The sequence below is a fragment of the Carcharhinus amblyrhynchos genome, chromosome 2, assembly GCF_965287045.1.
Source record: "Carcharhinus amblyrhynchos chromosome 2, sCarAmb.v2.hapA, whole genome shotgun sequence".
In the NCBI taxonomy this organism is placed as follows: domain Eukaryota; kingdom Metazoa; phylum Chordata; class Chondrichthyes; order Carcharhiniformes; family Carcharhinidae; genus Carcharhinus; species Carcharhinus amblyrhynchos.
The window spans coordinates 8,829,399-8,845,466 of NC_137325.1; the positions used below are offsets into that span (position 1 = coordinate 8,829,399).

The window sequence follows — 16,068 nt, forward strand, 5'->3', positions numbered from 1 at the left end:
ACAATAGAAGGACCAATTCATAGTAGGTGCTCAAAATCCAGCATCATGTGAACATACTTGTTTCGGTGCCAAGTTTGAAGAAGGTTGTATGTCTATGGGAAGATACTTAATTTGGAATAACAGAGATACCAAATAAACCTGTTAGTTAATCTATAGTTGATTTTTGTCATACAGTCTGGTACTGGATGCTCCTTATTGCCTTATCATTTTTCTATATGCCAACTTGAACATTAGGTGATTTAATGGTAAGAAATGATGGCAATCAAACTTGATACTACTCTGTTTAAGCGCTTGAGTTTTCTAACAATCCGGAACAGGATATGCTGACATATTTTTTGTTTTCCAATTTCTATTAGGATTATACTGTGACATGTTAAATTTTATAATTGGTAAAAGTTATGCTAATTCTTTTTTGTTATATTTTAGACTTTATTTGGTAAAAGCTAGGCATAAGGTGTTTCATTCCAGGTATGATTCAAGTGGGTCACTTGAATTATATCAGGAGTGAAACACCTTATGCTTACCCATCCCAAAATCAAAATGCAAAACTTAGGGTCTAGGCTACCTTCATAAAACACCTTGGACTTTCTGGCCTGGGTCTTACACTAGACATCAGCAAGATCCCTACTCAAGGCCATCCTGGCTGATGTGGCTTAGTACTACATCAAGTGGTGCAATATTCATTTCAGTAGCTTATGACTGATATCAGATTTTAGCAAGGCAATGGGGACCCATGGAAGCTTAAGCCAAATTGGATCATTCTCATGCATCACCTAGCAGCTGGTAACAGAAAGCATTAGAGAAGAATCAGCAGTGGATAACTTGTCTTACCTTCTCAACTGGATATAGTACATGCTACCCAAGAGAGGAGAAGGAAATAAATACTAAATTACTTTACGCTTTGAATGTTTCCCGCAATGATGGTTATACAGCAAGTGCACATTAATGGTCCAAAATCCCCTGTCACTCACCATTGGTGAGTCAGAGGTCAGTGTGCATCCGAAAGTAGTTATGTTGAAACAATGCCTTTTACATAAAGCCATAAAACAAATTTACAATGAGAGTTTACCTAATTTCTTTTTACAATTTCCTCCCCAAATGTTTCCCCTCCCCTCCCTGAAGAATGGAGATTTTGAAACTAGTATCAGGTATCACAAGCACAGAAAACAAAAAATGTCAGCGTATGCTGTTCCGGATTGTTAAAAAACTCGTGCGCTTGAACACAGTAATATCAAATTTGGTTGCCATCATTCCTTACCATTAAATCACCTAATATTCAAGCTGGCATATAGAAAAACAATAAGGCAACAAGAAGCATCCAGCACCAGACAGTATCACAAAAATCAACTATAGATTAAGTAACAGGTTTATTTGGTATCACAAGCTATGGAGTGCTGCTCCTTCATCAAGTGAGTCACTTGATGAAGGAGCAGCGCTCCAAAAGCTCATGATACCAAATAAACCTGTTGGACTTTAACCTGGTATTGTGAGACTTCTTATAGATTAACTAGTGAGAGGGAGAAAAATAACAAAATAGGGAGAGAAAATATTACCAAGAAAATTATGCTGTGTGCTTCTTGGCTTAAAAAAATTAAGAGCAACTGTTCAAGGATTTGAAAGAAAACTAACAGCTATGTACATCTGATAAAATCTTATTATACAATGAACAGACCATAAAATCAAAGAATCCCTACAGTTCAGAAGCAGGCCATTTGGCCCATTGAGTCTGCACCTACTCTCCAACACAGCATCACCTTTCACCCTATCCTCATAACTCTAACTGACATTAAGAGGAAACTTACCATGGCCAACCCACTTAACCTGCATATCTTTGGACTGAGGGAGGAAATAGGAGCACCCAGAGAAAATTCATGTAGAAACAGGAAGAACATGCAAACACCACATTGGGAGTCACCTAAACCAGGTCCATGGCATTGTGAGGCAGCAGTACTAACCACTGTGCCATCATGCCATCCTTAAGATCTACAGAAAATCTAAATGGCAAGATTTTCACCCATTTTTTTCACAATATCACAGTTTTTAGAGTTTATTTATAATTGTCACACATAGACTTAAATTAATCCTGCAGTGAAGTTACTGTGAAAATCCCCGAGTCGTCACACTCCGGCATCTGTTCGGGCACACTGAGGGAGAATTTAGCATGGCCATTGCACCTAATCAGCATGTCTTTCAGTCTGTGGAAGGAAACTGGAGCAGCCAGAGGAAATCCATGCAGACATGGGGAGAATATGCAGACTCCAAACAGACAGTGACTCAAGCCAGAAATTGAACCCGGGTCCCTGGTGCTGTGAAGCAGCAGTGCTAACCACTGTGCCACCGTGCTGCCACTTTATTAAACGATTACTCTGGTTTAAGCTTTGTGTTGTATGCTTTATTTTCCAAACAACTGAAAGAGCAACTGGTTCACTAATACCTTTTAGGGAGGGATATCTGCCGTCCTTACCTTGTCTGGCCTACATATGACTCTAAACCCACAGCAATATGGTTGACTCTAAAATGCCTTCTGAAATGGAGGGTAGTTAGGGTTGGGCAATAATCGCTGGCCCAGCCAGCAACGTTTACATCCTGTAAAATTAATTTTAAGAAAGCAGGTTCTGTTGATGCAATAAAAGCTTTGCAGAAGCTGTAAATGTGCACTTTGATTTTGAGGGGAAGTTAAATTTGAAATGTATGCACAACTCTCTCCCTCACCCCATCCTACACACCAAGTATCAAACCTGGAAGCAATAAGGGAATCGTGGTTGATCAGGACATGAATGTGCCAGGCCTAGAAATGGAAGTAAGGCATTGCAGATGTGATGATTGGCTTGGAACGGAAAACATCTGGTACTGAAGCAGAGGGGAAGCAGTACTGGAGTAATTGCCAGCCTACAGGTTTTAACAGTAAATTGGGAGATGAAGTTATTGCAATACGATGGTTAATCTGGAGAGCAGAGCTCCTAGCTGAGGGAAAGTCAGGGACATGGTAATGGTGATGATGCTGCAACAAGGACTGAATATTGGACAATTTGCAACGATAGCTTCATAGATTGCAGAGAAACAGTCTGCATAGATGCCTGCATGCTGGCCACCAAGGAGATCGAACACCAGATGTGGTTATGAGAACATTACAAAAAAAAGCACAACATTTTATTTATTGGTTGGGAAAACAGCCAACATATTTGAGCCGAGAAGGATGCTAAGGGGGGGGGAGATGGCTGGTCTTGGAACAAGAGCATCTGTCCCAGAAATGGAGAAAAAATATGTGGAGGTGCTAACTAATACTGTAGAGAGCATCTGTCTTGAGACAGAGGGGAAGTGATGCGTGGGTAGCCTGGAAACAATTTAATAATCACATCTTGATGCTGACAGGAACTAAAGACTTTGTGAATAAGTAGTTATAATTAGAATGTGATTATATTGAGAAACATCAAAATAGAATACGACTGCCTATTGCATTGCAAACGTGGAAAATGCCAGCAAAAACATAACAAACCTGTCACTACCTGTATAGAAAAATAACACATTAATATTCTGGGGGTCACTCTGTACGTCTATCTTTATAGAAATATCTTTACAATCTTTTCCATTTTTATTTCAGACTTGTTGGGCTTACAGATTTTATTTTCTTTGCAGTCATATTGGCCAGAATTCTCCAGCCATTCATGCCCTGCTGCTGCCAACGAGAATGGAGAATTTGGCATTCGGTCAAATCTCTGTTCACTGCAGTGGGACCAGAGAATTCTGCTGGTGTGAATAGCTGGAGAATCCCACCCAATATGTATTACAAATTTGTTCCATCAAATTAGAGAAGGTTGGGGCATAGAACGAGGCCATTTGGACAAACATGTCTACATCAGCTTTTTGAAAGTTCTGTCCAACAGTCTCACTCCCCTGCTTTTTCCTACAACATAGCAAATGTTTCCTCCAAGTATTTATCCAAGTCCTTTTTAAAAATTACAACTGAATCTTCTTCCATCACTCTTTCAGTAAATAAGAACATAAGAAATAGGAGCAGGAGTAGGCCATCTAGCCCTGCGAGCCTGCCCCGCCATTCAATAAGATCATGGCTGAACTGTCGTGGCTCAGTTCCACATTCCCGCCCTCTCCCCATAACCCTTAATCCCCTCTCTTATCAAAAACCCATCAACCCGCATCTTAAAAATATTTAGCGAGGTAGCCTCCACCACTTCAACGGGCAGAGAATTCCAGAGATTCACCACCCTTTGAGTGAAGAAGTTCTTCCTCAACTCCGTTCTAAACCGCCCCCCCTTTATCTTGAGGCTGTGCCCCCTAGTCCTACTGTCCTTTCTGAGCGGGAAGAGTCTCTCCACCTCTATCCTATCTATCCCATTCATCATCTTATACGTCTCAATGAGATCTCCCCTCATTCTTCTGAGCTCTAACGAGTACAAGCCTAGTTTATTCAGCCTCTCCTCATAGCTCAACCCCTTCAACTCCAGCATCAGCCTAGTAAACCTCCTCTGCACTCCCTCCAAAGCCAAAATATCCTTGCGTAAGTACGGCGCCCAAAACTGCACACAGTACTCCAGCTGCGGCCTCACCAATGCCCCATACAGCCGCAGCAAGACCTCCCTACTTTTATATTCAATCCCCCTCGCTATGAAGACCAACATCCCATTAGCCTTCCTGACCACCTGCTGCACCTGCAAGCTGGGTTTTTGCGACTCATGCACAAGGACCCCGAGGTCCCTCTGCACCGTCGCCTGCTGCAGTTTTTTGCCACGTAAGTAATAATCCTTCCTAAATGCATTGTTATTATTCAATGCATGAAAAAAAATCATCTCACTTCTGATTCTGTTGCCAATTATCTTATATTTATGTCCTCTGGTTACTGGTCCCCGTCCCAGGAGGAACAGTCTGTCTTATTTATTCTATTCAAGGCCCTTTATAATATTGAGTACCTCTATTAATGCGCTCAGGTCCAAGGAGAATATTTCTAGCTTCTTCAGTCTTTCATCTATCTGAAACCTAATAATGCCACTATCATGCTAGTAAATCTCCTCAGCATGGTGGCACAGTGGTTAGCATTGCTACCTCACAGTGCCAGGGACCCAAGTTCAATTCTGACCTCGGGTCATTGTCTGTGTGGAGTTTGCATGTTCACTTCATGTCTGCGTGGGTTTCTTCCAGGTGCTCCAGTTTCCTCTCTCAGTCCAAAGGTTTACAGGTTAGTTTGGTTGGCCATGCTAAATTGACCCGAGTGTCAAGGAGATTAGCAGGGTAAAATTGCGGGGAATAGAATCTGGGTGGGATTGTGGTCGGTGCAGACTCAATGGTCGAATGGCCTCCTTCTGTACTGTAGGGATTCTATGATCCTCTCCACAACCTTGAAATCCTTTCTTCCTGAATTGAGGCTCTTGGATTTGGACATTTCAGCTGAAACCTAATTAGTAATCTTTAAAGGTTTACCGTAACTTTCATGCTTCTACTGTTAAAAGTGCAGGAATCTGTATACTTCCTTTTGTCTTACAATCTTATCAACATGTCAAGATACCTTTCAAAATATATGTGCGTAAACTTCCAGATCTCTCTATTCCTGTACTCCCTTTAAAGTTGAATCATTTAGTTTATTCTGCCTCTCCTCAGTCTTCATTTGTTTAATCTATCCAAAGAAGAACCAAAATATATCCTTTCCTTGAAGAGTACGAACGCCACAGAATGAAATGTAAACAAATTTCCATTCACTGAATACTCTAGGGCAGATGTGTCACAAGTCATTAAAATGCTTGGAGGATCTGTGCCATCATTACACTGCACGGATATGTCAGCACCCTTTACACCATCCAAAATAATACTTTCTTTCCATGCTGTCATTTTGTAACATCTTAAAATGATGAGGTAAATTCAATGCCAAAATTCAATTAGCTAGATTCTGTGAACTCCTGTTAATAGGAAATAGATTTGCTAAATCTGTTATTACAAATTATATTAAATTAACTGCCAAGGCCCTAAGATTTTGAATTCTCTCCTTAAACCTCTCTGACTCGACCTCTTCCTTTAAGACTCTTCTTAAAAACAGCTTCTTTGGCCCAGCTTTTGATTATCTGGCCTTCTAACTGAGTGGAATTTTGTGCTCTTGCTGGTGGCAAGCTTGAAGCTCAGAGGGTATGCAATTAGGCAGGATGGTGCTGTGCTTGGTGGGAACGCCCATAGTCAACCTTCCTGCCCCACCATCTATTGAGACCGTTAAATGGCCAATCAATGACCACTTAATGGCCTCATGCCACCAATGGTATTAATCCAGTAGCAGGCGAGCTTTTTGTCATGTAGCATGTACAGCAGCTAAAACCATGTGGCTAGTGTGTGATTTCCTGGGGGGAGGGGGTCCTTCAATTGAAGATACTCTATGGTCCTGGGCCTCAGGTGCCTATCCTTTCTAAAACAGCCACGGCTTCCCTAGCGGGACTGTTCAGTAGGCTAGACGTGCGTCCCCCTGGTTCATGATTCTAGGGAAAGGCATGCCACTGGCCTCACCACTGCCTGATCAGTTTGTGACTTGGCAGGCCTTCCCAAAAAGAGGCAGCACAGATCTCTCGCTGGCTCCCCAGTCAGCAGCTGAGACCCCTCTCGCACTTCAACAAGATTTTGCCCTACATGTGATTCCATGTCACATTATGTTTGATAACATTTGTAAGGTGTTTCTTTTGGAAAAATAAACTGCCTGCTAAATTAGCTTAGATTAAATAAATTAACAATTACTGCTCCAATTAAAGGAAATATCCTTTAATTAAAAAGAAGTGAGAGGAAGCTTGTGTGAAGTATAAACACCAGTATAGACAAACTAGGTCAAATAGTCCGTTTCTGTGGTGTTGATTTGCTATCCTGTTGCTGCCAGTTTGATTCAGTGTGCTCTGCGCCTATTTATCTTACGGAGCGATGAACAATAACAGTTTGACAGAACTCACTAGTGTAACCATTAAGTTACTCACAACATCTTAAGTATTTAGTTGCTGTCCCAGTGGGATCATACAACAGACTCTGCCAGCTTTATGAGTGATTACTTTTGACAGTTCTCATTAGGCAGAGTGTGCAACGTGTGGGAGAAAATGATACTTCATCAATCTCACCTCACTGTAAATGTATCTTACAAGCTGCTGAACAGAGAACAGGTGTGAAGGAGGGGGTCCAGAACTTATGCAGAATCGTTTTCTAGGCAAGTGATAGTGCTGTAGTCAGAAAAGATTAAAAACATGGGCACAATGCAAAGAATATTATACAGGTATGAGTGAGTACAAGGACGTAATGTCTACAACGAATTCAGAGAAATTCATACTTGAAAGAAATTTGAATAGTTTACACCATGTGGTACAAGTTGACAGCCAGTTTAGTCCACATTAAAGTTTGATGGTATCAGCATGAAAAGAAAGAACTTATATTGATGTAGTACTTTTTCTTGCATAGCGAGCATGAGGAAGAGCTGCAGAATCAATGGATTATTTTTGTTACATAAGAAAATAAAGCAGGCAATTTGAATACATCAATGTGAGGCAATGTCAGGCCACCCTCTGAATACTCTATTCTGATCATGGAAGAACAATAAAAATACCTAACCACTGGAAATGTCATAGAGGAGAGCCAAGAAGTTCATAGATCAATCATAGAAACCCTACAGTGCAGAAAGAGGCCATCTGGCCCATCGAGTCTGCACTGACCACAATCCCACCCAGGCCCTACCCCCATATCCCTACACATTTACCTGTTAATCCCCCTAACCTATGCATCTCAGGACGCTAAGGGGCAATTTTAGCATGGCCAATCAACCTAACCTACACATCTTTGAACTGTGGAGGAAACTGAAGCACCCAGAGGAAACCCACACAGACACCAGGAGATTATACAAACTCTGCACAGACAGTGACCCAAGCCGGGAATCGAACACAGGTCCCTGGAGCTGTGAAGCAGCAGTGCTAACCACTGTGCTACCTTGCCACCCCCGTTCCTGAATGTATGAAAAAATGTTTTTAAAAATTAAATTCTTTGGCTTTTGTTTTAGAAAGCAAACTGAAGGGTTACTATAGTATTTTTGGTAGCATATTGCTGGCACCTGGCGGCATGTTTCTTATATTTCCCAATAAATCTTACCCTCCTCACTTCCCTGGATGACAATGTACCTCCCCATGCTGCACAACATCACTTCACTTCTACACACTAGTCTCACACCTCTGTCCATGGCCCCTTACACAGTTCCAATTGGGTAGGCTGTGTGAGGCACAGTACTTTATCATTCTATCAGGAATTTTACAGTCAGGCTTTAAAAACTTCAGTTCTGAATCTCAGCTTATATTTTTCTGTGGACAACAGATACTGGAATGGTAACACAAGAATTTATGGAACGGTGTGGGGTGGGTGGGGGGGATTGTGGGCTGCTCTTTGAAATGGAAATCCACAATGGGATGCTGCGGTCTTTACCACCCCCCCCCACTCACCCACTCCCCCCCCCACCCACCCACCTCCCCCCCCCCACCCCCCACCCACCCCTGTCCCCCCCCCCCACCCACCCCCCAAACCCGTCTCCAACCTTTTTCTTCCATTATGCTCCTGAATAATTCGAAATTTCTCCCTGGACAGATTTGCCAAGTTTCCTTTCTCCTCTGCTATTCCACGATAAAGGTTTACAAATACACAAGGGCTGGAAATCTCGCCATGGGCTTCTCCAGTCCCGCCAACAGTGCACCTCTGCCCATGTGATTCCCAGTGATGTGGGGTAACAGCGACGGGATCAGAGAATTCCGCCGCTAGTGAACAGCAAGCTGCCCCCTACCGCTGGGAAGCACGTGGCTGGGAGGCTGGAGAATCTCACCTAAAATTTCTGATATGCCTTTTAGGTTGTATGAATTTTAAATTTTTGACTTTAAAATTGCCATCCTGGTTTTCATATCCCTCTATTTCCTCGCTCCTCTCTATCTCCACAATCTCCTTCTCCGAGATACCTGCTCTCCTCTAATTCTAACTGCTTGATCATGCGCAAATTTAACTATTCCTTGATTGGTGGCCTGCAGCTGTCTAGGATCTAAGTTCTGGAATTCCCCCCTTAAAGCTCTTCACTCTTCAGCTTGCTTTCCTCTTTTAGGACATTCCTTAAAATCTATCTCTTTGACCAAGCTGACCTTATGCGGAACAATTTTGTCTTTTAATGTTCCTGTAAAGTATTTTGGAATGTTTTATGAAGGTAAGCATGCTATAATAATGAGTTGTGGTGAGTTATGTGCATCTGTCTCAGTCCCTAATGCTGACAAGAGATTGTCAACCCACAATGTTAACAGTCCCTTCTTCTCGCCACAGATACAGCTTGACATGCTGAGACTTCCAGCATTCTCTGTTTAATTTTAGATTTGTGGCATAAGAGGTATTTGTTTTTTTATTTCGCACACAAGCTGATTCTTTCCCTCCTTTAATATTAATCTCAGTAAACAGACAGGTCCAGCTAAACCCAGGTCTGAAGAAGAAACAATGTGCTGCACTCAAAAGACCAACTGTAAACCATGAAGAAGAAAAGCCTCTGCTTGTGTAATGTTAGATGCCTAAAGGAGGAAATCGAAGTGTGCTCTGCATTGAAAATCCAATAAGGCAAACATCGCAAAAGTTAATAATGGATTAAATGTAGCACACGTGAAAACTTAAAAATGGTTTTTGATCACAACAATGAAAATGTCTCAAAAGTGAAAGTGCTGGAAAATTCACAAGAAGCTTGACTTGCTGAGTATTTCCAGCATATCTTGTTTTTATTTCAGACTTCCAGTTTCTGCAGGCTCTGCTTTTGTTTTAATAAAAGATCACATGCTAAATTTTGCCAACTCTCTGGAGTGGGTTAGGAGGAGGAGGATCTTGTAAAATAGTGGCAGAAAGTGTCAAAATGGAAGATTGTGTCTTCCTAGCATCACAGGATAGCCTCTAGGGCAGGAACATCAGTGGCAGCCACTTAAACCAATTAATTGGTCAATTAATGGCTACTCATTTTCTCCAGCATTTTGCTAGCACTGGAATGGTCCCCACCACAGGTAGAGACAGCCGAGAAAACCACAACTTTTCCCCCACAAGGTTCTCAGGGGTGGGTCGTGGGCAAGACCTTTCTCAATGGCTAATCCATAGTCCATGGAGAGGCCCCTGGGCAGCAACAGCCAATCCCACAGCTCCAATGCCACCGCTGGAAGGTTCGTCTCTCTGATAGCTGGGGCCTTACCCCAACACAATAACAAAACAACTTGGAAGTGCGGTCTCAGAAGTGGCTACCTCTACTAGAGGTGCTGCTGAGCTATTGCCCTCTGCTGGGTTGGCAGCTCAGAAAGGCAGGCCATCATCCTCAATTATATCTTAATTGACCGTCAGTAATATTCCGCCTGAGGTCCTGCCGTCTTTCTGGGGCTCACTCGGCCCAATTTTACTATTAAGTTGCACCCGTTTTTGGACGTGAGGTGAGTAGTGCGATTCGTGCCAGTTTCCCCTTTAGCAAGGCCTGAAAATGGCCATGATTGGGACCACGCCCAAAAGGAGTGCAATGGCCAGTTAAGTGCATTTATGTGCATTTAAATTGATTTAATGGGCTGCATGCCCAACCTTATCGGCACTTCCCCCTTTACCACCTTGTTCACCCATCCAGAATTGTCGTGAAACAGACATGCTCCACACAAGCCTGATTCGGGCGCTCCAGGTAGTGAGGAGGTAAGTGCTGAGTGTCCAAAGGCTCGTTGCTTGAGATCTGTTCGGGGAGGGTGGGATGCGATGACTCTCTGCCTGTGATCAGTGAGGGGGCGGGAGGTCTATTGCCACTCTGATTGAGATCAATGAGGGGGAAGGGGGGTCCATTGCCACTCTGCCTGAGTAAGAGGGAAGGGGATCCGCAGCCACTCTGCTTGAGATCAGTGAGGGGGAATGCAGGGGGAAGGGCCTGTGATCAGTCTGGGTGGCTGGGAGGTGGGGTGGGGGGGAGGCGATGAGGGGGTAAAGGGGGTCATTAATGTGTGGGGGTGTGGCAATGCCTCCCAGGGACCCCCACAACAGGGCATTAGCCAGCCTGCATGAGAGCACCATTCTATAATTTTTGCTGTGCATGTGAAGTTGGAAGCGCCAATTGGAGCTGCAGGGTTTCAAGCATGTTAAGCCCCAGCGACAGGTTACCGCAGTATGATCTGGAATTGCTGATACTTTTTCAGGCACAGTGCGTATTGGGGGCTCCTGAGAACGGGTCTAAAAGTCAGATCTGAAACATTCCCAGTTTCAAGTCCATCCAACACTCAGAATCAAAATGGTAAAATAGGGCTCATTGTCTGTTCCAGTGGCAGAAGAACCCAGGATTCGGAAAGGTTTTGGCTGCCAATCTGCCTCTTTATTTCAACTGTGCACTTCGAATGGAGTTTCACAATTTCAATCTATTCAACTTCATAGCGAGGGGGATTGAATATAAAAGTAGGGAGGTCTTGCTGCAGCTGTATAGGGCATTGGTGAGGCCGCAGCTGGAGTACTGTGTGAAGTTTTGGGCACCGCACCTGCGCAAGGATATTTTGGCCCTGGAGGGAGTGCAGAGGAGGTTTACTAGGCTGATACTGGAGTTGGGGGGATTGAGCTATGAGGAGAGGCTGAATAAACTAGGCTTGTACTCGTTAGAGTTTAGAAGAATGAGGGGAGATCTCATTGAGACGTATAAGATGATGAATGGGATGGATAGGATAGAGGTGGAGAGACTCTTCCCGCTCAAAAAAGACAGTAGGACTAGGGGGCACAGCCTCAAGATAAAGGGGAGGCGGTTTAGAACGGAGTTGAGGAGGAACTTCTTCACTCAAAGGGTGGTGAATCTCTGGAATTCTCTGCCCGTTGAAGTGGTGGAGGCTGCCTCGCTAAATATTTTTAAGAAGCGGGTTGATGGGTTCTTGATAAGAGAGGGGATTAAGGGTTATGGGGAGAGGGCGGGAAAGTGGAACTGAGCCACAACAGATCAGCCATGATCTTATTGAATGGCGGGGCAGGCTCGAAGGGCTAGATGGCCTACTCCTGCTCCTATTTCTTATGTTCTTATGTTCTTAACTTTGAGGGTTAAATTTAACGTCATTTTGTTCCCCCTCTGCTACATATTTGTCAGCATTTTTATATAACCTGTGCTGGCAACATGGTTAAGATGAATTGAAGGGGATGAGGTTTAGTGATGGAGATAAATGAAGGAAGGCAAATACAAAAAGTGCTAACACAAGTGCACTAATATAAAAATTGCCTCATTAAAACAAAGAAGGGAAAATATAAGGATGCTAAACTTAATCATAAGTATTGCTAAATCAGTTCAGGTGCTGAAATGCCATCTTTTGTTGAGTCGTTACAGAATTTTTCTACATGATTAGGCTCACTAATTATCTCACCAATTAAACAACTGTTTACATAAAAATATTTCCCTAAATTGAAAGCAAGGCTGAAAAAAAGCAAAAAATGTTCTTTATCTAATGGTAGTTTTTGGAAAACTGTCCAAACTCTCTTGGGCTCTCTCTCCAATGAGCGACACCAGCAATACTCTAAAAGTTGTCTAAAAGTCCAAGTAATTGAATCATGTGTGGCTTTCATGTGAAAGAGGTTCCAACTAGCATTCAGTTTTGTTACAGAAAGCCGATAACTTGGTTGCAGCAACACTTTTTAATTGACTAATTAGCTGTGAAGAACTGTTGTTCGTCCCAGGATGCAGCTGATTAGGGCAGTAGTTGAGTCATCCAGGCCAAAAGAAGTTCCATGTTTGATCCCTCTGTTGTGCTGAGGTAGTTGGTCTTAGCGAGGATGGGAGAAAAGGTCCTACAATTGACTAGTGGGAAGGAATTTTGCCAGTTCCTGTTTCTAATTGCTATCTTATGTGTTTGTGTATTCCATTAGTGTACATCTGCCACATTTCCACAACGTGAAAGTGAACAATGTCTGGGGTGACTGTATCTTTTACCACACAGCTGCTTTATTAAATTAACAATCTGTACTTCGAGAATCACAGATTTTTGCACACAAACATAGATGCTTGCGTGCTTATACATCTTACTTACTGTAGAATGATGGTTAGTCAGTAGCACTGGATGTTGAGTAATGGCCTCCCATGCTGAGAAAACTATTCTGATCAGTTCTTCTGAACCAGTTTGACCTAAAGTTGATTTTAAAAGAAAAATAGCATTTAAAACGTGTACTTTCTGAAAAGTGCTAAATATATTTCTTACATACCTGATTACCATGACAGTTTTATTATTCTGTCTAGTTTTACTCTCCAAGTATACATATTGTGACATATCACATGGTTAAATTCAGCATGCAGCTAAGCAGAAGGTTCCAGTCAATGTGTGGTCTGTGTTGATCTTTGCTATTTAAACTAGACTGGTCAATAAGGATTTTTTTTGAAGCCTGGTTGGCTTCTGCGTTCGAGGTGATTGTCGTGAAGGTACCAGGTATTTGATAAGTGAATAAACATTGTCAATATCCAGATAAGTATTGCTGAGCCCATGACAAATTTTCTGACTTTTTTTTGAGGCCACATGGTCAAAGTGAGCAGAGGGGTACTCGGGAAACAGGACTGGTGCAATCTGAAACATAAGTAGCAGAGTTTTGGATGACCTCAAGTTTACAGAAGGTAGAATGTGGGAGATCAGCCAAATGTGTTGGAATAGTCAGGTCTCGTGATAACAAAGACATGAATGACAAAAGTCAGCAAAATGTTAACAGTGGCCTATTATGCCAGTTTTTAGTCCTAGTTACATTATTCCAAATTTTCCAGGACTTCCTCTGGAAAGGGGGTTGTGTGGAGCAAAGCAAATGTAAATATGCAGTAAGTGGCATTCCCAACTCTACTTCCTGCCACCGGGTCTGTAGGCCATCCAACCGCAAGGCCACCCCAAGAAGCTGGTGCTGGGCTTGTGACTTGACCCAGACAGAAAGAGAGCCCAGTAGCATGCAGAGAGTACTGAAAAATTAAGTCCCAAATTATATACCTTGTGACCCAGCAGGTCTATGGGGCCTTTTAAAATGTTTATTATATTAAGCTAAATGTACCTCAGCTCTGGCTGATGACTTGCCACAGGACCTACATTTTCATGCCATAGAGTTTGATTAAATATAAATTTTTCCTTGGAGTGCTGAGGAATTCTATGGGTTATGCCCATGGGTTTCCCTATCAGTTGAACAGAATGATGAATTGTTAGGATTAACAACTGATTGCCAACCTGCCTTGTAGAATCACAGAATGGTTATTGCACAGAAGGAAGCTATTGGACACACTGTGCCTATGCCAGCTAGATACAAGGGCAATTCAATTTCCTTCTGAAACTCAGTATGTAAACTGTTTTCACCTCCCTCTCAGGCAGGGTGGCACAGTGGTTAGCACCACTGCCTCACAGCATCAGGGACTCGGGTTCGATTCCTGGCTTGGGTCACTGTCTTTGTGGAGTTTGCACGTTCTCTCCGTGTCTGTATGGGTTTCCTCCAGGTGCTCCGGTTTCCTCCTACAGTCCAAAAATGTGCTGGTTGGGTGAATTGGTTATGATAAATTCTCCCTCAGTGTACCCAAACAGGTGCCGGACTGTGGCAACCAGGGGATTTTCACAGTAACTTCTTTGCAGTGTGAATGTAAGTCTACTTGTGACACTAATAAATAAACTTTAAAAAAAACTTTAATTTCAGGTCTTACCCACTTGCTACAAATAAAAGATTTTTCTCATGTGGCAGTTGGTTCTTTTGCAAATCACTTTAAATTGATGTTTGGTGGTTCTCTACTCTCTGCCAGCGGGAACTGTTTGTCTCTTTCCTTTCTGTCCAGACCCTATGTGATTTTGAACATCTGTATCCAATCTTCTCTTGAACTTTTTTCTAAAGAACAGCCCCAGAATTCCCAAACTATCTCTGGAACAATTCTTGTAAACCGTTTCTGCACCCTTTCTAAAACTTGCACATCCTTTCTAAAGTGCAGTGTCCAGAACTGGACATCACAAAGGGTGGAATTAAAATTACAATTACACGGGCCCTTTCGTGATCTCAGGACGTTCCAAAGTGCTTTACAACCAATGATATGATCCAGAAACATAATCACCAATAAACAAGACGTTTATTTCTGTCATTTGAGCCAAAGCGCTTTGGTTGTAAAACTATAGCCAAAATCTTGCGCTGTTTACACCAGTAGTATCTTATGATCATGCCAATGGCACACCCCTGCCGTGCATTTCCCCATGGGGAATGGTATGTTCAAGGAGAAACCCTATTGACAATGGCAGGACCATAAGAAAGCACCGCCAGAGAACAGCTTGCCGCCTCCCACTACAGCAAAAAACATCACGGAGCAGGAGGAAATTCCCGCCCACCAAGTATTCTAGACAGCAAAGATACTAAACGTTCAGACACAATTAATTTCAGAACATTTTCATCTTTCTCCCTCTTATCATGCTAACAGATAGACATCCTGCTTACATGAAGAAATTGAACGTATGAGGAAAAACAGGAATCACATTTTTTCTTAAACCAAAATAACGTGCTTACCTATTGCACTTTCAATATTTGTTTCTCCAGAATCGATGGATTTAACATGAGTCTGAAAACAAACCAACGCACAAAGCTTATGAAGAGATATTTTGAAATGTCTAATCCTTATTATTTTTTGCAGTAAATACTGAAATGTTTATAATTTAACTGAATAAGATTTGGCGAAAAAGATATAAATGATTTATTTCCCAAACTTTGACCTTAAATATTCCAGACTGTCTTGTCACTGCCTTCAGGACATAAGACACTTGACAGAGAAGATAACTTCCTCCTTGAAATCTACTGGCATTCCATGTTAACATGGAATGGAATTCCGATGTGAACATTAACTGGCAAACTTAGAAGAGAAACAAATCGACTTACCACAAACTAGGGTGTATAGCTGTTCCAAAGTTAATCCTGAACAGCTCTGTTAGTTGAAACTTTGAAAATAAATCCATAATCTAGGCTATTTTTCTGGCTTGATTATACAAAGCCTTAAGGAGAAAAAATTGAAATCAGGAGTACTAACAGAATTTGAAAAGTTTAGGTAAATAATGAAAATCTCAGAGGGGAAGTAACAGTTTT

General features: G+C 42.3%; 1 protein-coding gene across 4 annotated transcripts in view; it reads right to left on the reverse strand.

Annotated features, from left to right (window-relative positions):
• Positions 1 to 16,068, reverse strand: part of ulk4 (unc-51 like kinase 4) — a 390,892-nt gene that overhangs the window by 201,253 nt on the left and 173,571 nt on the right. For all 4 annotated transcript variants that reach the window (XM_080201895.1, XM_080201896.1, XM_080201897.1 and 1 more), the window contains exons 26-27: positions 15,499 to 15,550; positions 13,029 to 13,123 (exon numbers count right to left, since the gene is read on the reverse strand). In XM_080201895.1, coding sequence (XP_080058021.1) covers positions 13,029 to 13,123; positions 15,499 to 15,550 — 147 coding nt within the window. The remainder of the gene's footprint in view (positions 1 to 13,028; positions 13,124 to 15,498; positions 15,551 to 16,068) is intronic.